Raw genomic sequence first — 13,305 nt, forward strand, 5'->3', positions numbered from 1 at the left:
CCCCACCCCCCGTCTGGGGCCTTTTTCCTCAGCAGGAGTCCCAGGCCTTCCTGAGTTCTACGTTTTTCTGAACTCCTCTCTCTGATCCCTGGCCAGCCTCCAAGCCACCTCTTCCAGGCAGCCTTCCATGCTCCACCCATCCAGGCAGCAGACTCTTTCAGCTCTCACCTCGGGGGAGGGGACCCCAGCCATCTGGTGCCAAGTGTCTCCTCTCCCTGGGCAGCCTCTTTCAAGGCAGGGCAACGTCCTCCTCAGCATGTCACAAGCATTGATTGAGCACCTACTGTGTACAGGCCCTGACCACAGGGGAAGGAGTGGACACAAATGGTCTGAACTTCCCTCTCTGGTTTCAAGGCAGGTTCCCGCAAAGGGACTCACTGACTGAGGAGCCCCAGGGGAGGCAGGTGATGCTCTTCATTCTGTAAACAAGAGACAAGACCCGGGGCCACACCACCTGTAGGGGCCACACCAGACTCAGGCGCTGGTCCTGGAGACGGCCGGTCTTGTTTGTAGAGGGCTCAGTCCTGCCCCCGCTTCCTTCCTCCCCACCAGGTTGGCTACCACCCAGTGCCCACCTTGGAGCCCAGTGGTCAACTCAGACCGTGCCCCCCAGGTCCCCAGGCCCCGAGGAGAGCCTTGCTGTAGCACGGTTTCTGACTTGGGCCCCTGAACACAGTCCAGTGAGGCATGTTTTGGATTTGATGAGTTTCGCAAGCAGGTGCTTGCGTTCCCTTCGCAAGGGGGGTTTTTGTGTTTTGACAATTTCAAGCCTTTTTCCGTGAGCTGTCAGGCTCAGTGTCTCACTGAAACCCGCGTTTGCTTTCTTGACATTTTTCTAGTATTAGAGTTTCCATTGCTGTCAGTTTATTTTTTTTCTTCAAACCTCTGTGATAGCAGTTTTGTCACACACACACACACCCCCCCAAAAAAAAGACAGAGAGAGAGCAAGAAAGACAGAAAGCACCTTCCCTTAAGAAACCAGACCTACCAGGAGCCAAGCCTGGGGCTCAGTGTTGGCCCCTCTGTTTGGGGCCGTTTCTGGCCCTCTGGCTTCCGGTGGGTCCCTGGGGGTCTGGTTCCCAGGCCCGAGAGGGAAGGAGGTGCCGCAGGGGGCAGGATGCATATGGACTGAGCGGGGTGGATGCAGTGGGGGCTGGAGGGGTGCAGGAGCCTTTCTTCACTCGTCTGTTCCTTCATGTCTCCGTGGGGCACTTCCTATTGGTCCTGTGCTGGGTACGGAAACCTGCCCCTCCCGAGCTTTCACACCAGCACCATCAGTTGCTCAAATGACTAAAGGCAAGCAGGATGGAAATGGTTGCCCCAGCCCTCCAGGTCCTGGAGCTCGAGGGCTGGGGGAGCCCCTGGTGCGGTAAGCCGCGCATCAGCGATCTGGGCAGATGCCCCTTTGTTGCTCACTCCCATCTCTGAATGGATTTGACTTGGTGGCAGGCGCACACGTGTTCTCATTTTACTCCTCCTTGTGAGGCGTGCACTGTTATCCCCATTTCACAGATGAGAAAGCTGAGCACAGGAAGATGAAGGAACTTGTTTAAGGCCACTTGATTAATGAGCAGTACGACCAACCAGGATTTTGTTGGTGGTGGTGGTGAGATTTTTGCATAAAGGCTCTCACCCTTGGCACCGTTGGCCTCTGCATGGGATCATTCTTTGCCAAGTGAGTTGTCCTGTGCGTTACAGGATGTCAGGCAGTTCCCTGGTCTCTAGACACCCCGGATACTAGTAGCTAGTCCTCCCATCTGTGACAGCCAAAAATGTCTCCAGGTACGGCCAAATTTCCCCTGGAGGGGAATGTCACTCCTGGTTGAGAAACACTAATTGAAATTCTTTTAACCCTTCATTTTAAAGGACACTATAGTCATCACTTTATCTGTTACTTCAGGCAGGTTTAAGTTGGAAAATTTGTTGTTTGTTTTGAAACAATTTCAAACGTACAGAAAAGTCTCTCAAGGACGGTGCAGAGAACTTATTTTTTTTGAACCATCTGAGAGTAACTCACTGACCTAATGCAGTATCATCCCTGAGTACCTGAGTGTTGTATTTCACACGACTGTAGTAAAACCATCAAACTCAGAGAATTCACTTTGATGCATCACCACCAACTAATTCTCAGACCCCACTCAGGTTTCTTCATTGATCCAAATAATGTCGTATAGAGCAAAAGAATTCAGTTCAGAGTCTCGTACTGCATTTGGCGGTCGTGTCTCGTGTCTCCTTCAGTCTGGATTTCCCTCCCTGTCATGAACTTGCCACTTTGGAAGATTCCACCAGTGATTCTGTGGCTGGCCCTCACCTTGGGTTTGCCTGACGTTTCCTCACGCTTGGACTCAGGTGGTGCGTCTTTGGTGGGAGGATCCCAGGAGTGAGTCATCTGCCCCACCAGGTTTCCCTTTGTCCCTTCCCCGCCGTGTTCACCGTGAGCCCTTGGTTAGGGTGGTGTCTGCCAGGCTTCTCCACCATGAAGTCCTCTTTCCTCCGCGGTTATCGCTAAGTACTCTGAGGCTCTATGAATAACTGGTGCCTCATCAACTTGGCTCCATTTCTGTATGTATATCTGTCTGGACTCATGGACTCCTCTCTTACTGTACTGCCGTCATTACTTAATTTGATGCTCAAATTTTCCCAGGTTAGGCCAGTGGGGGCCCCTTCAAGCTGGCTGTTGTGTCCTTTTGTCCCCATCCTTCTGTGTTTGGAGCACTTCTTTTTTCTTTTCTCTTTCTTCCTTCCCTCCCTCCCTCCCTCCCTTTCTTTCTTCCTTCCTTCCTTTCTTCCTTTCTTTCTTTTTCTTTCTTTCTTTCTTTCTTTCTTTCCTTTCTTTCTTTTCCTTCCTTCCTTCCTTCCTTCCTTTCTTTCTTCTTCTTTTTTCCTTTTTTGGCCGAGATGGGAGAGTTGTGGGATCTCAGTTTCACAACCAGAGACTGAACCCTGGCCCTCAGCATTGAGAGTGCCGAGTCCTAACCACTGGACCGCCAGGGAATTCACTGGAGCACTGCTTTATTCTACGATATTCCCAGCTTAGCTTGTAATTCCCTGCCCTGTCCTGGATTTGAATCTAGGGGTGCGTGTTGCCAAACGCCTTCCTTGGGTCTGTTCTGCTTTCCACAGCAGCCGGGACCCCAGGCCAGAGAGGGGATGGGACTGAAAGGAGAGAGCGATGGGAATGGAAGGGATGGATAACTGGGGTGTCAGAACCCACGTGCTTGGCTTGAGCAGCCCTCAGAGAAGCCCTGGGAAACCAGGCACTTCTCCCCGAGGGAGGAGGGGCCCACCGATGCCCAGTGCCTATGTCCCTGGACTTGTGTCCTGGGATGCTGGACATATTTTATGAGACAATTGTTCTTATTCCAAAAAGCAAAGATACCAATAAGTGAAGACAGTGGACTGAAGCAACATTTTAGGGGAAAAGCACTTATGAAATCTGACCTCTGTACTTGGCATGATTTGTTCTAAGTCTTTATCAAAGTACACATAAGTGTTGTAACACGCCTGTAGGCCGATGTTGGTGCCTTCTGGATTCTACCTTTTCACCTCGACGTTATTTTATGCTTGTTTCCGAGAGTCAGTATCAAATGCTGATTTTCTTTTCGGTGTGATGGAGTTGCCCAGCCACTGGAGTACCCTGGGGCCCCTATGTGCTAGGCAGCATCCCGGTCACCTTCCCTTTTAAACGTTTTAATTAAAAAATTCTAAGTGGACTTCATTTTTTAGAGAAGTTTTAGATTTACAGAAAATTTGAGAAGTTAGTACAGAGAGTTTCCGTATAGCCCACACCCAGTTTCCTCTATTATGAGCATCTTTCGTTAGTGCGGTAAGTTTGTCGCAATAAATGAACCAATACTGATACATTACTATTGTATTAACTAAAGTCCATACTCTGTTCAGATCTACCTAGTTTTGCCTAATGTCCTTTCATTGCTCCAGGATACCACCCAGTACACCACATTACATGTAGTCATCATGTCTTAGGCCCATCTGGCCTGTGACAGTTTCTGGCTTTCCTTGTTTTTGCTGACCTTGGCAGTTTTGAGGAGTTAAGTTGCATCCTACAACTTGCTTGTCGGTTAAGTTGTAGGATGGCTCTCTGTTTAGAGTCTGTCTAGTGTTTTTCTCCTGATTAGATTGGAGCTGTGGGTTTGGGAGAGGAAGACCCTATGGGTTCAGTGTTATTTTCATCACAACATATCAAGGGTTTATGCTCTCAATGTGATTAATCCCTGGGCACCTTCACTTTTGAGATCTCACTTAATCTTCATAAAAACCCTCCAAAGTTGGCATGATCTGTCCCCTTTTCCAAATGAGGGAACTAAAGGCTGGGAAAGGTGAAAGATGTTGTGCTGGGGTTTCACTGCTAGGAAGGCCTGCGATGAAGGACTGCTAAGCTGCTTTATTGTTTGGCACCTGTCTTGTTTTGCATTTTTTGGTTATTATAAACTGCACCGCTGTGCACAGGCTGGTCGCTTTCCTTCGGGTTATTTCCTGAGGGTGTGTCCCTGAAGAGGGATTACTGGGTCAAAGTGTGTGAAGTTTTCATTGCCTGATGGCTCTTGAGAAAGAGGAAACCAGTTCACAGGGCATGAGCAGCTGTGTTCCTGTTTACCCACGTCCTCTCCAAGACTGCACTTTATCATTTTAATTTCTTTTGTCTTGTTACTTTGTCACACCCTTTTTTTCCCCCAAGACTTGCTGCCAAATGACAGTTGGCTGTTTGCAAAAGTCAAAATCACTCTCAAAGGATGAAGATTTGGCTTCACTGACATCATTTAAAAGAATGTGCCTCAGGCCAGACAGTGTTTCTCAAAGTGCTGGCTCGGGCAATGGACAGTGGCTGCCTCGTGGGAGGGGGCCATGGCCTCTCAAGGTGACCACTCTGCTGGCAACAGCAGTTACCAGATTTGTTAAATCAAGTCAAGAACTGTGTCATTTTACACATGTGCTTCTTTTGACCATTATTCTGATCCATTTCCCCTTTAGACACTTTACCTGCTGATGGTCATTTAAAAGGGACATGGAAGAGTGTCCCCCAGACTGACCTGGTGTCCACACAGCAGGTTCAAACTGCCCGTCTTGTATTATCGTGGTCAGTCGGCCTCCAGTGAGCGTTTCTGCTAGGATTCGGGGATGCTCATTCCCTGGAGGGGCTGACGTCAGACGGTCTTCCAGAGTTGACTTAGCTGGCATGCTGGCCTCTTTTCACGAGGTTTCTCTGGTTAGGTGCGCACACCGAATAGCAACAAAAGCCAAGTCTCTGCAGGTGACCTTTTCGGGAGTCATAAGAGGCCGTGTGCCCTCAGAGGACGGTCAGCTCCTGGGAGTTGACTCGCCCTGGCTTAGACAGGAGCCTGGTACCATCTCCAGCTTTCCCAGGCGGCCACTGGGCCGTGATTAAATGTCAACATATACTTGGCCATGACCCAGAGCCCAGTTTAATACGAGAGGAAGGTTGGAGAGGAGGGTGGGTTTGGGATGAGAAGAAAAAGGTTGTGCCCTAAGGATCATTGCATACTGAGCCCACCAGAGGGTGGGATGATCGGTGAGACTGGTCACGTGGGCTCTTTCAGGCACACGTGATAGAAAACCGAACTCATGCTGGCCTGAGCTGAAAGGGCTCCGGGGTCCACTGGCTTTAGGCATGTCCGATGCAGGTCTAAGAAAAGGTCCTCAGGACCTGTCACCCGCTCTCTATCGCCTAGGGGTCCTCCGTGTGAGTTTCACGTGGTGCTCCGGGGCATTCTGGCCTCTCCAGCCCCTGGAGGCCACCAGATGGTAGCAACAGCCACAGACCAACTTCTGACCCAGCAGAAGTGTCTTTGGCTCCAGCTGGGGTGCGCGCTTGTCCTGAACCACTCCTGTGCATGTGTGGGAGTGGGAGGGCTGTGCAGGGGTCCGGTGTGCTGAGGGGCTTGGTGGCTGGAAGAGAGGTGACTCCCCCGTTCTCTGGCTGCCGCTGGGCAGTGAGGCCCTGGGCCCTGGGCCTGAAACCCGTCCACTGCTCTCCGGGTCTGACCGAGGCACCAGCTGCCACCCTGGGGGCAGTGGAGGGGGCATTTGCCCACAGGTGGTGGTGGGGGGGGACAGGGCCAGGCAGCTGCCAGACCCGCCTTGGTGAAGTCACTGCTCTTTTGCTCTTTGCAGATTCCAGGCCCGGGACGAACCCAACAGTAAGTAGCCCCTCCCCTTTCTCCACCCCAGCTTTGTGCCCCTAACTCTGACTCCTTCCCTAGCAGATCTGCTGGTTCTGAGAGCGGCTGCGTGGATCCCAGCCCTCCCAGGACCCAGGTGCAGGTTCCCCTGCAAGTTCAGGCCAGGTCTGCCCCACGCAGGGAGCGCTGAGCACAGTGGGGCCTGAGCCAGGCCCTGGCCAAGGATGCGGAGCCCCACCCCAGACAGCAGCCTTGGCTCCTGGCTCATCCTGCCGGGGACTTCCAGAAGGACCTGCCAGACAGTGGATTTGGTTTTGGCCATGTGGGTGCCAGGTGTGGTCAGAGGGAAGGCTGTGTTCATTCCCCCCTTTCTCCATCACTCCTCCGTGAGTCTCGTCCTCAAAGCTGGGATGTCAAATCAGCAGCACAAACTTCTGAAACTTGAGCTTTCTCATATGGAGCACTTACGGTGAACTAGGCACTGGCTTTGTGCTTTCTTGAAGTTATTCTGGGTAGTCCTTACAAAACACAGAGGTTGGTACTGTTGTCCCACTGTACAGAAGAGGAAACGGGGGCCCAGACAGAAAAGGTGGCTCCACGGTTGAAGAATAGATCAGCTAGGATTTGAGGCCTGGTTTGTGTGACTCCAAAGCTGGTGCTCTGAACTGTTACCGTGAGCTGCCTCCTAGCAAGAGCATGTTCGCCTGCCCTTTATGAAGTGCTCACCACGTGCAGGCGCTGGCCTGGGGGCTTTGCACATGTTACTGCTGCTCCTGCAACCACCCAAGATGCGGTGCGTACACCAGGCCCTCACTGGGCTTGTCCTGGCGCCCTGCTCTGTGCCCAGCCTCCCGGGGGCAGCGCGGGGACCAGTGCGGGTGAGAGCAGGGGCACTGCCCTCCGCAGCTGAAGTGGGGAGCAGGACAAAGCACACCATATGGGCTGGGTCTCAGGTGTGTATGGTTCGCCCGCTTTTTTTTTTTTTTCCACTTATCAGTTCTTCTGTTACTTTCTTTTAACTCAAATTTTTGTACATGAGAACGGTTTCCATCCTTTATTTTTAAACATAATAGATGGAACCACAATACAAGTTCAAGTTCAAATCATGGGAGATAACACTCAGACATGCTTGGGTCAGACAGGTTGCTGTTATGAGGCCAAGAAATTTCATGAAAAGGTATTTAACGATTTGTAAGATAATCAAATATCTTTTGGCCACGTGGGCCAAAGCATTAATAGTAACATGTTCAAGAATGCCGTCTTTTGGACTTCAAATTATTTTAAAAGAATATTCAGGGGACTTCCCTGGTGGCGCAGTGGTTAAGAATCCGCCTGCAAATGCAGGGGACACGGGTTCAAGCCCTGGTCCAGGAAGATCCCACATGCTGCAGAGCAACTAAGCCCGTGCGCCACAACTACTGAGCCTGCGCTCTAGAGCCTGCAAGCCACAACTACTGAGCCCTCGTGCCACAACTACTGAAGCCTGTGTGCCTAGAGCCCGTGCTCCACAACAAGAGAAGCCACCACAATGAGAAGCCCACGCACTTCAACGAAGAGTAGCCCCCGCTCACCACAACTAGAGAAAGCCTGCGTGCAGCAACGAAGACCCAATGCGGCCAAAAATAAAATGAATAAATAAATTTAAAAAAAAAAGAATACTCAGGATTATGTAGCTATACTTTCTGCCTTACTCAAACTCATTCCCTTTTGAAGGCTGAAGGTTCTAATGTTTACATTAGAACATTTTACAAGAGCACTTCTCCGTGGCACTTACAGAAAAGTGAAAAACGAAACCAACATTTTCCTGAGACATAACTATTTTTAGAGTACATTAGTGTGATCATAAAAGGCTGCTGTCCCAGGAGCAGGGGAGTTGGGGTGGGCCTGGAGCTGATACTTGTAGACTGGGGCTAACGTGCATGGATTCCAAAGCGAGATACTGGGTGGGGTTCAAGCACTGGCGGACACTTATCAACTAACCCTGAGCAAGTTACTCGACTCTTCTATTTTTTTTTAGATGTTGGGGGTAGGAGTTTATTAATTTTTATTTATTTTTGCTGTGCTGGGTCTTCGTTTCTGTGCGAGGGCTTTCTCTAGTTGCGGCAAGCGGGGGCCACTCTTCATCGCAGCGCGCGGGCCTCTCACTACTGCACCTCTCTTGTTGCAGAGCACAGGCTCCAGACGCGCAGGCTCAGTAGTTGTGGCTCACGGGGCTAGTTGCTCCGCGGCATGTGGGATCTTCCCAGACCAGGGCTCGAACCCGTGTGCCCTGCATTAGCAGGCAGATTCTCAACCACTGCGCCAGCAGGGAAGGCCCTACTTGACTCTTCTGTGCCTCAGTTTCCTGATCTGTAAAATGGGGAGGGTGCTAATATCAGCCACCTTGTAGAGTGGTTGTTAAGGATTAACACATGTCAGGGGCCACGCACGTGGTAAGCATTGTATGCAACGCTGGCAGAACCATTATTTAGTACAAGTTAAAAACAACGTGACTTCACAGGGTCCCACGCTCAGGTATGTCAGGCTATCAAGGCTGAGAAGCCCAGGGTAGCGCATGATGGCTTTAAAGCAGAGAGGGAGACTCACTGGGGTCTATGGAGATGAAGAAACAGGGGTTCCCCAGCTCAGAGACTGGGGGAGGTTGGGGCGTCCTGCATCAGCACCATTTCCTCTGTGCCCACTGCAGCTGATCAGGAGGGTATCAGTGGCAGAGCCAGGCCTTGAGGAGCAGGGGTCAATGAGCCCCCCAGCTGTGGAGACCTGCCCCAACCTGGAGAGCCTGCAGCTGCTGGAGGCCAGCCCAGCCAGCAGCCCCTCCACCTCCATGGACCTTCCCGAGCCCCGAGGGACCACGGAGCACACCAACAACAAGATTGGTGAGTCGGCCTGTTTGGGGGGTCCCGGGGTGCTCGGGGGCAGGGGGAGATGGGCCCTGAGCCCCCAGCGGGGACTGCAGACCCTGAGGACGGAAGGCCCAGCAAGGAAGAGGCAGGGGTTCCTCCACTGGCCCTCATGAGTAGGAGACAATTTTTGTGAAGGAGTTAAGCCATTCTCAGGGGTATCGAGCAGCTTGCTCCACCTCTTCATCCCAGTGTAAATTTCTGTAACATAGGGATAGCAGGAGTTCTGACTTCATGGAGCCCATGGTGAAAATTCGTGAACTGATGTGCATGAAGTTGTCCTGGGGGGTGGGGCTCCCCCTGCCTGGTGTCTGCTCTGATCAGAGGGAAAGTAACCGCCAGCCCAGCCCCCAACGAAGGGCCCCTGAGGGGGATGGAGGGAGACATCAGGGAAGTAAGGGCTGCCGCTTGGCTGACGCATTTGGGCATGGCACGCTCGTCACCTCTTGTCACACAGCCTTCTGAGGACGGGGTCTTTCCCTCCTTTTTACAATTGGGGAAACAGCGGTTCAGGGGAGAGAAGTGATTTTCCCAGTCACACAGCTACCAAGTGGCAGCATGGCTGCAGGCTCCGAAACCCCCGGTCTGTCCGCATCAGTACCCTGCGGTGGAACCCGGAGACCAGCGCACCCCACCCTCCAGCCGGGACGAACCTCCCGTTCCCGCAGGCCTCCTTGTCTCTCTCCCGCTCCTCTCCACCCTGCTGCAACCAGAGTGTTTCTACCAAAATGGTTACCTGCCCATATGACACCCCTGCTTGAAGCCCTCCAGGGGGTCCCTGGTACCTGCAGGGTGAATTCCAGCCTTCTTATTCTGGCATTTAAGCTGCCTCCTCCCCACCAGGCTTGCCAGCCTCCCCACCCCACAGGTCTGCTCCTCCCTCCCACTCAATGTCATTTTCCTAATCTCCGGAGCCCTCTCTCACTTCTGAGCTCCGGAAGCGCAGCTTTCTCACCTGAAACAGCCAACTCCACCTCCGTGAATCTAGTTAATTCTTGATGTCCTGAGGACCCTGTTTATTTGCCTCCTCCTCTAGGAAGCCCTCCCTGCCCTCTCCACTCTCCCGTCTAGGAGACGCCCCTGTTCTGTGCGGCCCTAGAGCCCAGGCCTCCCCTCCTAGTGTCCTCAGCGCCCAGCAGTGTGTGTTTGCAGCCTCCTTCCCCACCCCCACCCCCACCCCCATCCACTTGGCTGTTAGCTCCCCGGGGGCAGGGCCTTAATTGGCTCCATCTCTGTCTTTGGAGGGTTAACCATCACTGAGATCATTCCAAAGAGGCATTTGTGATCGTCCTACATATTTGTGTGGCAGGGATTGGTGGATAGAATTCTTTAGGGCAGAACCCTTAGCACCAAACTGAAACTTTTGGAATTGTAGCTTTCAGCAAGTTTTACTGGAAAAGAATGTATTTTGGGAAATACCGCTGAAAGCATCTCCTGCAAACTTCCTAAGAAGTCCTAATTTGAACATTTGAGTCAATGCTGAGTGCAGTGCCTGGAACCACAGGGCTGGGGCTCTGGGAGTGTTTGGGGGGGAGGGGGGAGGGAGGCACCAGGCTCCCAGGTGGGCTCGGGCGTGGGCAGCCTGGCCTGTAAGCCTGGCTGATAAGCAGGTTGGAGATTCTCTTGGGATATTCAAAAGAGGGTGAGCCCTTTGTTCTCCTGACACCTCCCTAGAGGAGTACCCCCTTGTCCAGTTCCCAAGGGGACCAAATTCTGGTTGCACTTTACCCCTCTACCCCTGGGCACCAGGTAGGGGGAGCCCCTTCCCCTCATCTTCATCCCCCTCCCCGTCCAGGACAACTTCCTTGGATTCTGGAGCCCTGGGTGGGGCAGGAAGTCCAAGCAACTTCTGGAAGACCCTCCTCTCCCAACTTGGGAGTGGGCAGCCCTGTGATGGGGGATAGAGCTAGAGGAATCAGGACCCGAGGAATGTGAGGGGATCATAGCCCGGCCCCCAGCTTTGGCTGCTTCTCCCTGGACAAACTCACCCCTCTTCTTCCACACCCCTACTCCTCTATGTCTGTCTGTCTGTCTGTCTCATCTCCTCTAGCACCGTGTGGCCTCCTCTGTGTTCTCTCTCACCTCCTGGGGTCCCCTCTCCCTCACCATCACTGGCTCCCATCTTTTGCCAGCCCTTCTGGTCAGGTTCCCAGGGCAAAGGACCTGCAGGTCTTGATGGAGGGTATGTGGCTTGAGGCCATGCTCTCTCTTTTGGGGTGTAGGGGGGGCTCCCAGCCCATAGCTTGTTTCACGCTTGTAGCCTTCCCTCTAGTTCTCACTGCTATTTTGATCACTTCTCTCTATCCTGGAAGTATCAAAGGCCAAAACAGAAGAACTGGCATTATGCAATGGGGTTGAGCGGGCAGGGGCCCCCAGAATCTCTGGGGGGTTCCTGAATCAGAGGGGTATAACTGGGTTCCTCAGAGAGGTAGGGATCCCGAGCTCCCTGCCCCACCCTAGCACTCAAGTTCCCTCTTGAGCTTCCCCGTTCAGACTCCAGAGGGTGTTCCAGGGCTGAGCGCTTGGGAGTTAGCACCCTGCCCTGAGCTCAAGGCCGTCAGAAGCTGGGCTGCTGGTGTTTGGAGTTAGCTGACCTGGGTGAAGCCCAGGCTCCCCACATCCCAGCTTCTTGGGCACCTTACTTAGCTCCCCTGAGACTCCAAAGCCCTAGTAGCAGGTGGTCAGCAGACCGCGGGGCATCATGCCTCTAACAGGCTGGGCTGCTTATTCATCCACACAAGCCACACAAGCAGCCCTATGTGCTAGGCAGGCACATCGCAATAAGCAATAAACATCAAGATATACCGGCCCCTGCAAAGCTGTCCAGATCATAGGCTGTTGGTGATTATAAACAGGGTTGAGGTTTCTGTAGGGTGTGACCATCTGTCTGGGTTTGCCCAGACTGAAGAGGTTCCTGGGATGTGGAACTTTCAATACTAAAACCTGTAGGAGCATCTCGGGCAAACCAGGACTTGTTGCTGTCCCCCTGCCACCACCACCTGCCCCGCCCCCCCCCCCCCCCCCCGCCAGGTTTCTGCTTTAGGCACGTGGATATGAACTGAAAGGGAAGCTGGGCAGGGTGGAGTTTCTTTGGGGATTTCTACTAACTACCTGGTGACCTTGGGCAGGTCATTTAACATCTCTGGGCTCCAGATTCTTTATCCGTAAATGGGGATCACGATAGACTATCTACCTTGTGGAAGTCATGCGAGGATTGGGGAGCTAATGTGTGAACAGCATCTGGAACGGCATCCGGCACAGGCTAAACTCTGCCAGTGTTCCCTGGTGCTACTGGTGTCAATGTCATGCCCCAATCTCTCCCCACGGCTTCCCTTCTCTCCTAACCCTGTTCTCTTCTCTTCTACCCCATCTCGGCAGAAGTGTCGAGAAAATCACAAGCACTTCCTATACACGGGCCAGTCCTTAACCCCTCAGCACACAGTTCCTGGCTGTTTTATCTCCTTTGAGCCTCAGGATACCTGTGAAGTCGGCGGAGCCTACTGTGTATCAGAGAGGCTGTGCCATCTGCCTGAGGCCACACAGCAGAAGTGGCAAAGCTGGGACTGGGACCCTCCTCTGCCTCCTTGCTTCCATCCAGCTGGAGCTCTCGTCTCATCTCCCCCACTCTTTTGCCTTGCAGAGAACATCTACATCATGAAGGCCGACACCGTGATTGTGGGGACCGTGAAGGCCAAGGTGCCTGAGGGCCAGGGCCCGGTGGGGCCGGCAGGGCCCGAGTTCGAGGAGGATCTGGAGGTGGACCACGCCCCCCACTACCCAGAGCAGGAGACGGAACCACTGGTGGGCAGCTGTGGGGACGTTATGTTCTCGGTGGAGGAGGAAGGGAAGGAGGACCCCTTGCCCACGACCGCCTCTGGGAAATGAGGCCTGGCCTGGGCTGGGGCTGAGAGGGCAGCTGGGTGCCTCTGGGAGGCCACGGTGACCCTGGTGGCACCAAGCTGGTAGCACCAACCTGGTGGCAGAGGCCCATCTGGCCTGAGGAGAGGTTCCAGCATCCAGCGGTAGACCCAGCCTATCAACGCCAGAGGCTCTGCTGGTCTGTACCTGCCTCCCCACCCAGCTGCCCCCCAACCCAGACCCTGGGGAGCCTGGGCCTGTGCAGCAGAGACAACCAAGGGGCTGGGTCTGAACAGCGCTGTGTGTTGCGGCAACAGCCAGCCAGCAGGGCCTGGGCACCCTGCCTTCTGCTGCTGCCAGCCCTTCCCTGTTCTGTAGCCTCCACAGTG

The 13,305-nt window shown here is 53.3% G+C and overlaps 1 protein-coding gene across 1 annotated transcript in view; it reads left to right on the forward strand.

Annotated features, from left to right (window-relative positions):
* Positions 1 to 12,943, forward strand: part of TNFRSF8 (TNF receptor superfamily member 8) — a 39,460-nt gene extending 26,517 nt beyond the window's left edge. Inside the window, exons 11-13 of the mRNA XM_060118239.1 lie at positions 6,151 to 6,176; positions 8,845 to 9,034; positions 12,699 to 12,943. Coding sequence (XP_059974222.1) covers positions 6,151 to 6,176; positions 8,845 to 9,034; positions 12,699 to 12,943 — 461 coding nt within the window. The remainder of the gene's footprint in view (positions 1 to 6,150; positions 6,177 to 8,844; positions 9,035 to 12,698) is intronic.
* The last annotated feature ends 362 nt before the right edge of the window (positions 12,944 to 13,305 follow it).

Source organism: Mesoplodon densirostris, chromosome 2 (assembly GCF_025265405.1).
Source record: "Mesoplodon densirostris isolate mMesDen1 chromosome 2, mMesDen1 primary haplotype, whole genome shotgun sequence".
Classification (NCBI taxonomy): Eukaryota; Metazoa; Chordata; class Mammalia; order Artiodactyla; family Ziphiidae; genus Mesoplodon; species Mesoplodon densirostris.